Below are 16,764 nucleotides of genomic sequence, written 5' to 3' on the forward strand. Positions count from 1 at the left end.
CCGAATAAATTCTGCCTCAACATCCACAACTTCATTCACTAAAGGACATGCAATGTTTCTCCTTCCTACTACACGCTCAGCGCGTGATCAGCCCCAGGCTTAGATGAAGCAAACCTGCCAGCCAGCAGGTTTGCTTCACAGAGTATGTTGCCATAGTAACTGACTCAGGGTTACGCTGAACTGGCTTTGTGAGTTTCCCTCATCGCAGGCTTAACATACTCAGAGTTTTCACCAGTCCTGCTTTCTGAAATTAGGGCCCTGGTGTGAAATTTAAAAACTGTCATGTTGTTGTTGACTCTGCTGGGTTAACCACCATCTAATTCACCATGACTGTGAAATGTTAGATTTTAAGACATTAGGGTCATATTCTTTGGCTGGCATACACTTTGCATGATTTTGCTGGACTGGTGAGAATACAGTTCACTGTTGGAACAGATGTTTATTTTGCCACCTTGTACATCTGCAACAGGAGATTTGAAGAGCTTTGATACATAGGATGTTTCCTTTCAAGAGTCATCATATGAGTTATGACAACAGTCTGGTGACATGTGATAGTGCACTGTCTTTAGTCAGCACACAGTGTCTGACAGACCACATCTTACCTGAAATGAGGAACAGTGAAGGCATTTCAGTTTTTATTCATGAAACAGCAGTTGTTGGATAGTGACAAAGGCAGATCTAAGAATGATGTGAATTCAAACTTAAGAGGCACATAAGAATAGCATTATTGGCAAAGAACTTAATATACAAAGAGCAATATTTAAAGCTGCACTAGGAAACTCCATACATCAAATGTGATGATGGAGTGGGGATAGGTCTCTGTTCTCTGAGAGTGAAAGCTCCACTTTATGATCAACATGAGAACAGGGGGATGTTTTACAGCTAGCACAGCTGCCTAGACAGCTCTAAAAGGTGGAAAGTAAATGTTAGTGAAGTTATCATTAGATCTGACATTTAAGCTCCTTTTGGTTCAGTCCCTAAGTGCAACATTTATCATTCATTCATTAAACACACTGTCATGATTTACAGGATTATTATGGGGCTCCTACATATTGTTCTTTCGAAAATTCAACAATTTTTGAGAGGACAGACTGACTCGATGCTAAGAAAGTGAGGTACAGTCATTTGTGATCACTGTGGTGAAGCTTAAGGTTCAGCCAACATATGTGAAGCACTTATGAGCCTCTTTTGACTTAATCAATTTAAAGCCAGTTCTGTTTTTCAGTTGGCAGGATTTAGCACATGTAATGAGCACCCTCTCGCAGGGTTTTAGATGCAAGCCATAAAGAAGAATGATGAAACAAAGTCTGGAATGTTAATAAAACTCCATACATTTAAAATTAATCTTTGATCAATTTGTCATCATCATACCGATGACATACTTCCTTTCAATCAACAACAGTTTAGCAACAGTGGTTCCAGGGTTACGAGGCTCCTTTCGCTCTCAGTTTGGACAACAACATTTCATTTTTCCGGCACTCCTGCTGACACACACACACACACACACAAAAAAAAGACATTCATCATTACTGTTACATCATGTTACATCACCATATGTTATACTCAGACTATTATCTCAGGTCAACAAACCAACAGAAATGAGGCAATGCTTAATTTTTTAAGTAGTGTGATAATAATCACAATACATGTTGGCTGATATCTGCTCACCAATAAATTTTGTGCTCACTCACATTTTCACCAGTGGAGTCAGACTGCTAGACAGTACAGAGAACAGGCAGTGATGTCATGGTGCATTGCATTCTGAGCAGTAAGCTTGTTAGAAAATATCGCAGGTTATGAACTTTCAGAGATGTGCAATAATCCAACTTTGATCTTCTTTTCCCCTCTCTTTATCTCCGCCTCTGTGTCTCTCAGGCAGCAGCAACTTTATCATCAGTGCTCAGGGTTTCAATTATTCAGCTTTTGAGCAGGAAAATCTGTTTAAGTGTGACATAGTTAAATCTCTCCTGTCATAATGTCCAGTAAAAATATTTCTCTCTGCTAATATGTAGGCCTAATAATGTGTTCTAACGGCAGGCAAGTGCCTCTCTGTCCACACTGAATCTTTTAAATATGCACTTCTGTTTTGTCATGTGAACAAACCACTGTACCGGTCAGGCTGTGCGCTCATGGAAACAAACCACACAGGATATCAGCTGTGCGCATGTGACCATACTTCAGATGTAACCACTTAAAAGATAGGTGAATACTTAATGTCTTTCTGTCATTTGTACTTTTTAAACACAAATATTGTTTTATATTGTGATAATTCCTGGAAATGACATTCAATATAACCACCAGCAAGTAGGCTGTCAGTGATGGTCATTACAGGAAACTTTCAGCTCTGGTTTGTGGGTTTACGGTTCATCTTTAGGTCATAAATTAACACACATTTATGTGCCAGGCGGAGAAAAGTTACGACAGTTTGTAATGCAGAAAACATTTACTATTCCACTGAGTTTTCAAGCTGGATAAGATATAGACTTAACCCTGTTGTCTAATACCAGTCAGGCTCTATTGTAGTTGCTGTGTTCTAGAGTCCTTCAATGCTTTGTGTTGCTCACTACAGCTCACGTCATGATCCTTTTCTCTACAGCAAAGCTAACATTACTCAACACCATTAGCCTACGTTTTGACGATGTGCTATAACGTTATCATGCAGGGATCTGCAACCTCAAGAACTACAGCTCCAGTTTTTATCAGTGGCTAAACAATCAAATACTGTTTGGACAAAGTGTTAGATCCTTTTTGTTTAACAGGAAACAGACACAAAATTGTCATCACAAAACCTAGCAGAATCCAAATAAACAGTAATTTAAGCGTGTATAGAGCCAGCATATTTTCACATGTGCATTAAAGGTTTATTAGACCAAACCAGAGTTAAAGATTTTCAGAAGTGTGGAAAGTCAAACCAAGATGACTTCTGTGAGTTTTATTTTGTTTCTGTCAAATTTGAATTAAGTGTGTTTTCTGTTGAAAGAAAATTACTGATTATTTAAAAGGAGTCTGGTGGGTTTGACGATGGCAATTTTGGGGCTCTTTAACAAAAAGGTCTGGCTCTGTAGGGACCCTTTAATAATGTTGTCAGACACTTAGAATAACAATCTGAGCCAGTCAGAGGAAAAAACAAGTACTTTTAGTGGATGTACACTGACGGTGCAAACATGCCTTGAGTGTTTCCTTAGCATGGTCGCTGCTCTATCTGTATACTGGACCAACTTCAAAAAATGTTGCTCCCATTAGTCACTTAAACACAGAAACATGGGAAAATATAGGCCAGGTTAAAAATACCCTTTAACTCTGGATTCTTAAGTTAATTTGTCCTGCAGACACACAGCAACTCTTCAGCATGGTAGCAAACATTTTGTTTTTCCCCTCGGCGTAAAAGGATGTGACGTTTTGTGGGCGTTTCCATAAATACAGACTGTATATATGGTAATAATCCAGCTATTTTTGTATGTCCCAATCAGACGTTGCACTAGACTTTTTTGTCGCCGGTCATTTTGACCAACAGGGTCATAAAAATCCGGTCATAATCTATTTTTACCGGTCATTTTAATTTTCATTTTTAAATGATAATAAAGATATTCAAAGACATTTAGTTTTCATTCGTTCATTTTTAATAAATCCAACAAGCAAGTTATAAAGTGTGCATTAATAAGGACATGAACGAAAAAATGAACAGACATCCACACACTCGTGCCATTAGGCTTCGCCCTGGACACACCAGACGGCACTAACGCGTCACTAACGCGTCCGGTATGTCCAGGGCGTTATGTAGTTATGTCTGTAGGCTCGGTGACACAAAATTAAAATTGTAATGAAATGATTAGGGTATTGAAAAATGTGTTCGGTTATGCACTGTTGTGTTATTTTAAATACCTCAGTGCATGCTGTAGTTTTATTTTGAAAATTGGCCGGATTCTCTCGTCTTTTGTGTGTCTGACTTCCTGTTTGAAAAATAGACCGGATGCCGAACTGAAGCACTGCCTCCGTGGGCATTCCGCTCTGCTCAGCGGCTTGTGTGGACAGTCAGATAGGTTAACATGGGCGCCAATTGAAAACTGCCTCCGCTGCTGGGCGCCGTGCCTCGGTTCTGCGTCCGGTGTTTCGGATTTACTCGCGACCCTGTTAACTGGCGACCTTCAGCCGAATGCGTCTGTGGTTGTCGTAGTGACAACAGCTGTTTCCAACCAGGAAGAGAACACATAGCTGTCCTCGCGAAGGCCTCTTTATTCAGTTTTTCATAACAATATCAAAACATAGCCGATCTGATCCGTCTTTGGACTCTTGTTGGAGGAACCCAGTCACGGACTGACACTCAGTCGCGGTTTGAATCACACTTGTTATGACGGAATGTTGAAAACAGGAAGAGGCCAAGTTGCATTTCCTGTAGGAATCTAACTCCTATCTCGAATAAATTTTCTAAATAGGCCTACGCAGTTTTGTCTCTGGTGCCTGCCTAAATAAACTTGTGCCATATTAAAGAACCGTTCAGCCCTGTGAAACATAAAAAAGAATATTTTCACGGGATTCGAACCCGCTTCATTATGGGAAAATAAATTAAAAGCGCACAATTAGCGTGGTGCGCCACTATGACAACACCACTTCACTGACAGATCCATTAAAAATCCGACAACATACAGCCAGCTATGTCTTCAAATTGGGAGGCAGCCAGATCAACTTGTGACCACACTGTCCATGCACTGAGGAACATTTTACAATCTCACTGCTTTCCAATACAAAAACCAGCGGTTTTAAATCCACTTAATTCATAAACCTAACGTTTATTGTTGTGTACAGGGCGATAAAGCCAATATTCATATACTCACGTGGAAATACTTTATTTTAAATTAAGCAATAAAGCAGCAGCTGTATAAATCCAGTTAGGCCTACTACATAAACGTAACGCAAGATAACCGTAACAAGATAACAGTCATGTTGTAGCCTTCATAGGCAACACTGAAAATCACATCTTTTATGTAAACCTAGAAATAACAATAAATACATTTGAGGGTGGTTCAGAAAAAACACACATGGTAGGCTATATGGTATACCAAACAGGTACAGTGAAGAAACAAGTAAGATCCTGCAACATAACCACAACTCCTTTGGCCAAAAGGTCATATTTCCTTGAGATGACGCACAAGTAGATCTGATGTACTCATCTGGCTGTCATTCATGTAACTAAACTTGCATTCAATGTTCACCTTTTATTAATGTGGCTGTGCTTGTAGTTTCCAGCAGATCATCGTTTACTCGGTAGCATTGTGCTGGTAGGAAACATGACATTGGAACTAAGTGAAAGTGTCAAAAGTCAAGTTAATATTCTATGCAAATAGGGACTTTCTCAGATCATGGCAAGACCAAATGATCCCAAGAGTGCGCTGCATGTGACTCCAGGTGAAGTTAGTTTGCCGTTGGATAATAGATAAAATAGAGCACGAAACCCATTTATAAAGAGGTGTGCCTTATTAGGCCCACTTGGCAAAACCATTCTACATTGGTGTGGGGTGTCTGGGTCCAGTAATGGGGGTATGGGGGTATTAGCCATTCTCTTTGTTGCTCACTATTTTCTGCCTATGAGAGGAAATCACTGTTGAACCCAAAATGAATATCCGAATATCCAACGTCAAACTAACGTCACCTCTGTACTCTAAAATGGTTTGTAGGAGTTAATGGACTTTCATACCACATAGCCTACAGCCTAGTGTTTGTCATATTTGTACGCTTTTAATCGCCTTAATGCTACAACATAAATAGATAATTTATCTTAGAGATAAATCTATTATACAGCTGCTGCTTTATTGCTTAATTTAAAATAAAGTACTTCCATGTGAGTATATGAATATTGGCTTTATCGCCTTGTAGCACAACAATAAACGTTAGGTTTATGAATTAAGTGTGTTTAAACCGCTGGTTTTTGTATTGGAAAGCAGTGAGATTGTAACATGTTCCTCAGTGCATGGACAGTGTGGTCACAAGTTGATCTGGCTGCCTCCCAATTTGAAGACATAGCTGGCTGTATGTTGTCGGATTTTTAATGGATCTGTCAGTGAAGTGGTGTTGTTATAGTGGCGCACCACGTTAATTGTGTGCTTTTAATTTATTTTCTCATAATGAAGCGGGTTCGAATCCCGTGAAAATATTCTTTTCTACGTTTCACGGGGCTGAACGGTTCTTTAATATGGCACATGTTTATTTAGGCAGGCACCAGAGACGAAACTGTGTAGGCCTATTTAGAAAATTTATTCGAGATAGGAGTTAGATTTACAGGAAAATCAACTTGGCCTCTTCCTGTTTTCAACATTCCGTCATAACAAGTGTGATTCAAACCGCGTCTGAGTGTCGGTCCGTGACTGGGTTCCTCCAACAAGAGTCCAAAGACGGATCAGGTCGGCTATGTTTTGATATTGTTATGAAAAACTGAATAAAGAGGCCTTTGCGAGGACAGCTACGTGTTCTCTTCCTGGTTGAAAACAGCTGTTGTCACTACGACAACCACAGACGCATTCGGCTGAAGGTCGCCAGTTAACAGGGTCGCAAGTAAATCTGAAACACTGGTGTGTCCAGGGCGTTATGTCAACAATGCTACATGAAGCAGATGAATGACTTTTTTCTCTGCAGTGTGAAAACGGCAGCCACTTAAACCACTGACTGTGCACTCCGTCGCCAAGTGGGCAGGGGTGGTAATTGCAACCAGTCAAAATGACCGACGGCCTTCAGATTTTCCGGTCATTGTTGTAAAAAAACGGTCAATGACCGAGAATATCTGGTTAACGTGACCCCTGGTCCTAATATACAACACTTCTGTTTCAAAGAGTCTGCACCAGTCTACCTATCATATCGCATTGTACTTAAATTGTTAAAATGTTAGAGCGGTGTTGATTCAATGTTATGATGATTTTGGAGGCTGCAGTTTATAGTGTGTTACAATAAGTGTGTCCACCCCATTCAAATCAATAAGCTAACCAATATATATAGAATATATCCTTAAAATATGTTAAGTGATTGGTTGTCCTCTTCTTTTATTATAAAAGGTGTGCTCTTGGAAGTGTGAAACAGTGTGACTTTAAACAGCCTCTCATTGTACCTTTTAGTAACCTGCTTTTTCATTCTTCCATATCTAATGAAGCACAGCTAATACTTATCTTTTTTCTCACCTCTTTAAAGTCCTTGACAGTTTTGAAGTAAAGCCTCTGCTTGTCCAGTAGCTCCAGGTACTCGTCATTGAGCTGATCTCTCCTCATTTTGTTTTCCTGCTTCTTCTTCTCCATCTGGAAAAGCAGATGAGCAGGAAGCAGGTGTCACACACATGCTGCTGCAGCTTGTAAGAAACTGATGAAAAGACTGTTAGAATTTGGTCTTTAGATGATTCCATTTTATTATGCTAGAACAACTGTTTCATCATGTGACTGCTCGAGTTTCTTGCTCCGTTCCATTCAGCAATGTCACAATGTTCCCACATCTCAGCATTTGACCCGTTGAGTACAGTAACCACAGAAATAATAGCCAATTTATAAAATACATTAAAACCCAAGTAGTACCAAACGGAATTATTCTTTAATAGAGTTGTACCTTGATGCGACTCTGTTTGATTCCCTCCACTATTTGCTCCATCTGTCTAAGGAACTGCTCCTTTGCTGCTGAAGACGACATGGCCCTGGACCATAGCACAGCAGGTTAGAGCTTATTCAGTCAACGGAGCTGAGAAACACACTGATGTATTTTATGTGATCGCGTAGCAGAGACAGTCAGTGTATCATATTACAAACATACAGTAGACACACCAGTATTTTATATTTTGTCTGCACGTATTTTCTTTTCATTTTAACCATGTTAACTTTGAAAAAGCCTCCTGAGGACAGGTTTTGCAAATTAGGGTTTTGCTACAAATGCTAAACACAGCACATCTGATTCTTGTGCATAAATGTACAGTTCTAATGCTACTGGGATGTTCATATCAAATAAAACAAAAGAAACTACAGCAGACAAGTGTATTCATACTTACTGCTGGAAGTTGTCGTGAATGGAATTCAGCAGATTGACCTACAGAGATGAGAGAGAGATTCCCTCATAAATATTAAGAACACACATTTGTCTGCTGGTGACTTTCACCTTAAAAGGGGCAATAAGCGGAAATTCATCATTTCAAGATTGAAGGAATTAAAAAAATCGCTATGTGAAGAACTAGAGGTGTAATTTCATCTGGAGTATAGCATGACGTCACACACCCTCTCTGTGTGTTGATCTCCAGCCCTTTGTTTACAAGCTGGTCGGGCTGCACGTTCATGTACGTTCAAGTGAATCGGTGCCTCCTCCATCCTCTCGGAGCCCTTGGCCCTCCCTCCCTATAAAAGGCTACAGCCAGTGAGCAATGGCAGCGTGTATTTTCGAAGCGAAATGGCAGAGAACGGAACGAAACGTTCACCTGAAGACGACCAGGATCCGACATTACCTTTAAAGAAACAACGGTCGTTGGTGAAGAAGTTGTCGGATAAAGAAAGGGACAGAACCTGTATTAACATTGGCCTTGCATTTCCAAGGTGGAGAGCACTGCGAGAGCTGAAGGGGCTACAATTTGACTCGGAGCTAGCTCTTCTTCTCCTGGACAGGTAACAGTTAAGTAACAACATAAAGTCAAATGTCTGTTTTAATTAATGTTACAGTAACGTTAGGCACATGTTGCTCTGTCGATTCAATTAAATTTAATGTTACAATCGTAACATGGGTTAATGTCCGGAGCTTGAGTTATTAGCGGCTCGGTCCCAGCAATGGGTCAGGCATTACGGTTGTGTTAGGTGAGTAGCCCGGCAGCCCAGCTAACATTTGCAATTAGCATTGTAAAATGTAGCCAGGCTGAAACATCGCTCTCACTCACAAAGAAGAGGAGGAACGTTAGCGTTAGCTCCCGGAGAGCAGAGGTAGAGGGAGAGGGAGGTGTGGCTCATGACACACTTTGTTTTGGTCTACAGGCAGTGCACAACAGCAAACCTAGCGGTGAAACGATTTTGCTTTTTGTCCCTTTAAATTTGTAAACTAGATAGATAGTCAAATAGGTCAGAGTTGTTAAAGTCACAGACAAATCTAGATTTAAAGCCAAATTTAAGCAGAATTTGGGATTATAATGGGAATGTCGACTGCTGTGGTGATTTACCTCCTTCTCCAGATAAACTTTCTTGTCGTCTAACGTGTTATACAGTGTGAAGAACTGCTTGGTCTCTTTATGTGTTGCAGAAACTGGAGGGCACAACAAGAATTAGCAGAGATTTAATGTCTTTGTTTTGGCTTTTTGCAGACATTGATCACAACCCTGGTTAGACCAGATATTAAGGAGGAACCCACCTTGGCTGTAGAGTTCAATAAATCTCTTCTGGTACTGGGTCAGCTCAGCCCGGCTCGGCACCTCGTCAATCTTCCTCTGCAGGATGGCAATCTCGCGGTTCCTCCGAGCCTGAACAGAGTGAAGTCCTGAGTGATCTCCATGTTCAGGCCCCACAGGGGAGCCTTGTCACCAGAACAGGGCAAAATAACTGTGAAACCATTTAATGCTGAATGTCTATGTACTGTCTTGTGAAGGAGTTTCATGCCTTGGTCAATATATGATTTATCCAAAAATCTTTTTAGTAATTTGACATCATGTCAGGGGCTCTAATACTCCTTTTCCACCAAAATTAGCATGTGGATGTGGTCTTTTTCAAACATGTAAAAACAGGATCAACCCCTTTCCCATTGCCAGTAGACTAGTATGTCTTTCAGGTTTTTTTTTTGGTTTTTTTTAACTGGTGTGTCACGATCAACGTCATGGACAGGCCAAAGAACAGGTTAGTAAACAGTAGAAAGCAGCAATCAGACCAGTGAAAATGTTATGGTTGTTTCTTCTTTTTATATATTTATTACTTATTTAGTCCCTCTTTCAAACTCTGTGCGGACTCATTTGGAACAATGTTTGAGTGCTGCTTTGGCAGAGATGGATGGTATTTTGTGGTGGCCTCTCATAGCATCTCGTCAGTAAATGGGGTAAAATTAGTGTGTTCACTCAGGTGTTGTATGTCCGTCGCAGATAATATTTGACGGAATTACTTCCATCTCTCAAGGACATTGAAATCTTCGAAGATATGTAAACCAGCAAGAAACCCTGCAGTATTTGTCTTGTTCTTATCTGTAGTCTGTTATCTGCTGCCGTGACCTCGTTACCAACAGAAATCACTCCAGTTCCATCTAATCTGGTGTAATGTTATGTTAAGTAGTTACCATGAGCAGACGGATCTTCAGTAGTTTCTCTCTGTCTGTGTTGTACTGTTTGTCTATCAGCTGGTTCCTCTCCTACGAAAAGAAAAAGAAAGGAAGAGAAAGTTAAATTATTACAAAACCAAGGGGAAGCTACACTCTTTAAGAATCTGTACATGTTTTAATTTGTATAAGACAAATGCTAAAATACAAGTTGCATTAGTGAATGTAGAACAGAATTCTAACCAGATACGAACCTTCTCCTCCCCTGTATTTTGTCCGGATGCTGTCTTAAGTTCCTCAATGTTCTGCTGCAGACGGGCCATCTCTTCCTGGACTCACATTTAACAGAAAATTAGTACCCATTTACTGTCAAGCAGGATTTCAAAACTCATTGGATGTAGATTCCCAGTCTGTTTATGTGTGTGTGTGTGTGTGTGTGTGTGTGTGTGTGTGTGTGTGTTGATGTACTCACTCTGCAGTGTGTGCGGAACTCTTGCTCCTGCTGCTTCAGGTTCTCATTCATTGTCACCAGAGCCCTCAGCTTTTCCAGCAAGCTGTTCAACAGAGCAAAACACAATTAGATGGACTGTCCCATTAATCAAAGATCAGAGATTTCTTCCCTGAAATGGCCTGTGTGTACAACCAATATTGCTCAAGTGTCCATAAGCAAGATGGTCAACATCTCAGAGGGCACAGCACTTGGCCTGATCCCAACTTTTGACTGTATAACTGAATGATGTAAAATTATTTTATAACACTGAGAGCTCAATGATTCTTTGAACTCTTAAACTGCAGTGATTCCAGGTTCTTAAACAATTCTAAAGACAAGCAGGCAGCTGTTGGGGATGGAGGAAGAAATAAACCCTGAGGACTGACACTAATCACAGAGGGAGATCCACTGCGTCATGAGGATTAAATGACACAAAGAAGTCAGAGATAATTAGCCTCCACCACTCACCTGCTGTCAGCCTGCTCCTCCACCTCATCTAAAGACTTCAGTTCTTTCTCCAGTTTCTCCGACTGCTCTGTAGCCTGGGTAGACACACAAATGCTTTTGTTTGACAAAAAAAACTCTCCAAAAACTGGTAAACAGACCACCTGCACTTGTATAGTGCCTTTCTAGTCTTTGGACCACTTAAGGGGCTGTAACACAACATGTCACATTCACGCATACACACACAAATTCATACACTGGTCACTCGCACACTGATGGAAGAGCCATCAGGAGCATTTTGAGGTTCAGTATCCTGCTCAAAGATACTTCAACATGTGGACTGGAGGAGCTGGGGATTGACTGCTGATATTCTGAATAGTGGACAACCCGCTCTGCTCGTCCTTCACATTCAGTTATAAATAGTTCCATGTGTCTGCCAATATAATACAGATGATAACAAATATGAAACTGTCTCATGGGCTTCAGATATTTTAAGAAGGGATCAACCTTTAGGTCTCCCTTAGGAGAAATACAGTTTCTCACATAAGAGAGGACACCCCTCCCATTTTTGGAAATATTTTATTATATATTTTCATGGGACAACACTATAGAAATGACACTTTGATATAACTGAAAGTAGTCAGTGTACAGCTTGTATAGTAGCATAGAGTTACCTTCCTCTGAAAATTACTCAAAACACAGCCATCAACATCTAAACAGCTGGCAACATAAGTGAGTACACCCCACAGTGAACATGTCCAAATTGTGCCAAAAGTGTCAATATTTTGTGTGCCAACCATTATTATCTAGCACTACCTTAACCCTTTTGGGCATGGAATTCACCAGAGCTCACAGGGTTGCTTCAGGAATCCTCTCCCACTCCTCTATGATGACATCATGGAGCAGATGATGTGACGACACCTTGCGCTCCTCCACCTTCAGCTTGAGGATGCCCCACAGGTGCACAGGTGAGTTTAGGGCTGGATACATACTTGGCCAGTCCATCACCTATACCTTCAGCTTCCTCAGCAAGGCAGTTGTCATCTTCTAGGTGTGTTTTGGGTAATTATCATGTTGGAAAACTGCATTGCAGGCCAGTTTCTGAAGAGGGGCGATCATGCTCTGCGTGGAATTCATGTTTCCCAACAACTGCCTTGCTGAGGAAGCTGAAGGTGAAGGTGATGGACTGGCCAAGTATGTATCCAGCCCTAAACTCACCTGTGTACCTGTGAGGCATCCTCAAGCTGGAGGAGCGCAAGGTGTCGTCACATCCATCTGCTCCATGATGTCATCATGGAGGAGTGGGAGAGGATTCCTGAAGCAACCTGTGAGCTCTGGTGAATTCCATGCCCAAAAGGGTTAAGGCAGTGCTAGATAATAATGGTTGGCACACAAAATATTGACACTTTAGGCACAATTTGGACATGTTCACTGTGGGGTGTACTCACTTATGTTGCCAGCTATTTAGATGTTGATGGCTGTGTTTTGAGTAATTTTCAGAGGAAGGTAAATCTATACTACTATACAAGCTGTACACTGACTACTTTCAGTTATATCAAAGTGTCATTTCCATAGTGTTGTCCCATGAAAAGATATAATAAAATATTTCCAAAAATGGGAGGGATGTACTCACTTATGTGAGATACTGCATGCCTTTGGCATTTATGAGAAACAGGTGACATATCAGCACACACAGTCTCTTCATATACACTAGATATATTCATATACACATTGAACAAAAACTCAAATGCAAAACTTCTGTTTTTGCTCCCATTCTTCACAGACTTAAGTTAAACATCTAAGACATATTTTATACGCACTCAGTAAATATATTTCGCCCCAAATTCGGCCACGAATTTGTTAAAATTTGTGTTAGTGAACACTTCTTCTTTCTCATGATAATCTATTTACCTGGCAGGTGTGACATATCAAGATCCTGATTAAGCTGCATCATTACTACACAGGTGTGCCTTGGGATGGTCACAATAATAGGATATTCTAAAATATGCAGTTTGGTCACACAACACAATGCCACAGATGTCCCAAGTTTTGAGGGAGAGTGCCATTGGCTGACCACAGGGATGTCCACCAGAGCTGTTGCCCATGAAGTGAATGGTCATTTCACTACCCTAAGCTGTCTCCAGTGTTGTTTCCCTGAATTTACAATAACACCACAGTTAATCAATTTTGTTTATTCTGTGGGCCCACTACAGCCAAATGTACATTAGCCCACAAACGTTAGCTACGGTGGCTTAGCAGTGTTCACTTAGCTGATGTTACTTGCTCCATGATCAGTTTTTTTCCCCAAATTTTACAGTTTGCAACTACTGTTGGAACAGTTGAGAACTGCACAGGTTCTTCCTGATGTTGTTAAAAGTAACGCTACATAGAAACACCACCCTTTAAACTGAAAGACCATAACCTCTAGGTTTTATAGGAGTGATCTGGAGTATAGCATGACCACACACACCCTCTCTCTGTGCTGATCTCCAGCCCATTGTTTACAAGCCGGTCCGGCTGCGCGTTCATGTACGTTCATGTGAATGTGTTACGGTTGTGTTAGGTGAGTAGCCCGGCAGCCCAGCTAACATTTGCAATTAGCATTGTAAAATGTAGCCCGGCGGGCAGCCTGGCGGCTGTGTTTAGCTATTTCCCTGCCTACTTCAATGATGATGGTACCTGTAATAAATGCAATATACTTGCTGAAATGGAGGCAAGGCTCAGTGACGAGAAGATCTTCTCGTCACTGAGCCTGGAAGAAGCGTTCCATAGCTGCAAGCTACTCCAGTAGCCGTAGTAGCTCTAGTGCTAACTCTGGGAGCTAACGCTAACATTCCTCTCTTCTTCGTGAGCCGGGAGCGCTCACAGTCTCACAGAGAAGAGTTGGAACGTTAGCATGGCAGCCGACTAGTGCTAACACTAACAGGAAAGCAGGGAAATAGCTAAACACAGCAGAGACCGAGAGTGAGTGAAAGACATCGCTAACTGCTAAACTAAGCCAAACTAAGTTGGCTGTTTAGGTTTTATTTCCTCGCGTCTGTGGCTAACCAGTGCTTCCTCCTCATGCTCCACTTCACTCAGCTGCCAGCATAGCCAGTTAGCCTCCGCTAGCTTCCCAGCTAGTGGCTCTCCGTTTGAATCCAACCTGGAGCATCAAGCCCTGGTTTGTTATTCAGGTCAATGTTGGAAGAAGCAGTGGGTATATCGGGCAGCTGAGTGAAGCTGAGTGAAGCGGAGCCTGCGGAAGAAACACCGGGACCGTCTGGATGTGATAGTCCGTGGAGATGCTGCGGTGCTTGGCTGCACAAACGAGGCGAGTGGGGGGGTTGTTGGAGAGCAGAGGTAGAGGGAGGTGTGGCTCATGACACACTTTGTTTTGCTCTACAGGCAGTGCACAACAACGAACCTAGCGGTGAAACGATTTTGCTTATTGCCCCTTTAAGTGTTATTTCACAGACAGTCAATGATGTCTACATTTTATGCCAAGGTTTGTCATTACTTAGCTGAGTTAAATGAGATGATTGCGATCGCAGTAATGGTGGTGCATGTTGGCGGAACTCACAAAGCAGTCACTGGATTCGTGTCTATAGTAGTGTTGCACATTATACCGGTACTAAAATAGTACCGTGGTACTAGAGTATTCCAAACGGTACTATACTGCATTTGGAAAATACCGGTACTTTGAAATTGATTCAATTCATTAATTTATTTTACTCAATTATGCACACAAACGCCTTTCTTGTTCCTATTGGAGCACAGATTGCACAAGTGGTATGTATGACAACACCTGTATCAACATTCGCAGCTGGCGCATGTGAAAAAAGACAAGAGAAAGTCTGCCTCACAAAGGGAGACAACACAAACTTGGTGGAATATTTGAGTTACCAAACCGTGACGTCCGTACTGAGGTACTTACGGAACCATGATTTTTTTGGTACCGTTACACCCCTACTATTTATTGTTCTAAAGGTTTGTACATCCAAAAGGACTCTTCCTTAGCAAAAGTACCGAAGAGTATCGAAAAGTATCGAAATTCATATTGGTACCGAAACAAAAATTTTGGTATCGTGACAACACTAGTCTATAGTGGCATGGATGCAGGTCCCCCCAAAAAATCCCATTCAGCCCAAAAAGCATTTTCCCCATAGACCACCATTATGAAAGAGACATCCATAAAACTGTTGACATGACCCCTAAAACCACAAACAAGGTAAATGGTAAGTGTTTCTATTATGTTTTTTAAATTTTTTTTTTAAATCCAATACGGTTTTATATGTTAAACGTTACTGGAGCCAAGAAAATGGATTTAAAAATCTGTGACATCCTGCTAATGTAAAGTCTATGAGGTGGGTGGGGACTTGAGGGCAGGGCCAGTAGGAGAAACACTACTGCACAGATTCAGTGGGCCACCCACTGCAGATATAAACCCAGAAGCTAAAAACTTTTTTTGGCGTATGCATCCAGTGAGCAACTCTATTGGAATGAATAGGCGCCATCTTGGAATCTAGTATCTAAGTATTATTATACATCTATGCATGGATGTGATACCATGTATCAGGCACGGCACCAGGATTTCAGTTTGGATGGGCCAGACCAATTGTGGGTGGGCCTTAAATTACAAACGTTAGTACATGACTGTTTGACTTAATAATAATGACTGACTGATATACTGCCATATTACCTGTGCTTGCTTTAGACAGATTTTAATTGCTTGATGCTCCTTAAATATTTGATTGCATTTAATGACGTTTCAGTGCATAGGACAGACCTACCCACGATTGCTCTCCTTGGTTCTGACCAAAGAAGAGTGCTAGGTGGCGCTGGGGGAAGCTTGGAGGTGCTACATCACCCCCAAAGAAGCCCATAGCACCCCCATAGCACCCCCAAAAAATGCACAAACAAAATTTCATTTTTTCACTGTCACTGAATAAAATTGTTTTTGTTCAATTGTGTGACATTATCTGGTGGTAATATTATTAATGTATTATCGGGTGCCGATAATACATTATTTATGGTAGGTCCTGCCCGAGAGCAGCACCTCTTGTCTTCGACGTTTGAAGACATACCTGAGGAACAGCAGTGGCGATACACGCAACAGTAACCTGGCATTCTTGACCATAAACACCAGGAGGACCAAAGATCTGGACACAGATAAAATCATCGATGCCTTTGCCAGCAATCAGAATAACAGACGCACATTCTTCTGTAAAGATGTTTAGTGGTGAGTAACAATATATTAGCCTGCCACAGGCGCAGTACAGGGATTATTTTTTTATTATACTCTGGCATAGTCGATAGTATTGTTGTATTGCGTTAATCTTTTAGACTATATTAGCACAAATTATGTGATTATTAGCTGATTTTGAATCATTCATGACAAAATTAAAATATTTTAAAAACTTTTTATTTTTCTGAAGAAAAGTTTAGGGTGGGCCTGTCGAAAAGTGGGTGGGCCTAAGACTGTCAGGCCCACCCATAACGCCGTGCCTGCAATGTATTAAATATCCGCTCAGTAGGCAGCTTTATTTATTAACAATAAGCACAATACAACATTACACGGTGCAAGATACAGTAGCATGTAAATGATATTTATTGAT

At 41.1% G+C, this 16,764-nt stretch overlaps 1 protein-coding gene across 3 annotated transcripts in view; it reads right to left on the reverse strand.

Moving 5' to 3' along the window:
* Positions 1–622: 622 nt before the first annotated feature.
* ccdc93 (coiled-coil domain containing 93) overlaps positions 623–16,764 on the reverse strand; it is a 45,665-nt gene continuing 29,523 nt past the window's right edge. For 2 of the 3 annotated variants that reach the window (XM_049594838.1, XM_049594839.1), the window contains 10 exons: positions 11,192–11,265; positions 10,706–10,787; positions 10,488–10,562; positions 10,255–10,326; positions 9,346–9,454; positions 9,158–9,240; positions 8,012–8,049; positions 7,579–7,663; positions 7,164–7,277; positions 623–1,481 (listed from right to left, as the gene is read on the reverse strand). In XM_049594838.1, the coding sequence (XP_049450795.1) occupies positions 1,425–1,481; positions 7,164–7,277; positions 7,579–7,663; positions 8,012–8,049; positions 9,158–9,240; positions 9,346–9,454; positions 10,255–10,326; positions 10,488–10,562; positions 10,706–10,787; positions 11,192–11,265 (789 nt within the window). In that variant the 3' untranslated portion in view covers positions 623–1,424. Of the gene's footprint in view, positions 1,482–7,163; positions 7,278–7,578; positions 7,664–8,011; positions 8,050–9,157; positions 9,241–9,345; positions 9,508–10,254; positions 10,327–10,487; positions 10,563–10,705; positions 10,788–11,191; positions 11,266–16,764 lie in introns of those variants that run through there. The other variant, XR_007450800.1, reaches the window with a different exon arrangement.

This window comes from Epinephelus fuscoguttatus, linkage group LG13, assembly GCF_011397635.1.
Source record: "Epinephelus fuscoguttatus linkage group LG13, E.fuscoguttatus.final_Chr_v1".
Classification (NCBI taxonomy): Eukaryota; Metazoa; Chordata; class Actinopteri; order Perciformes; family Serranidae; genus Epinephelus; species Epinephelus fuscoguttatus.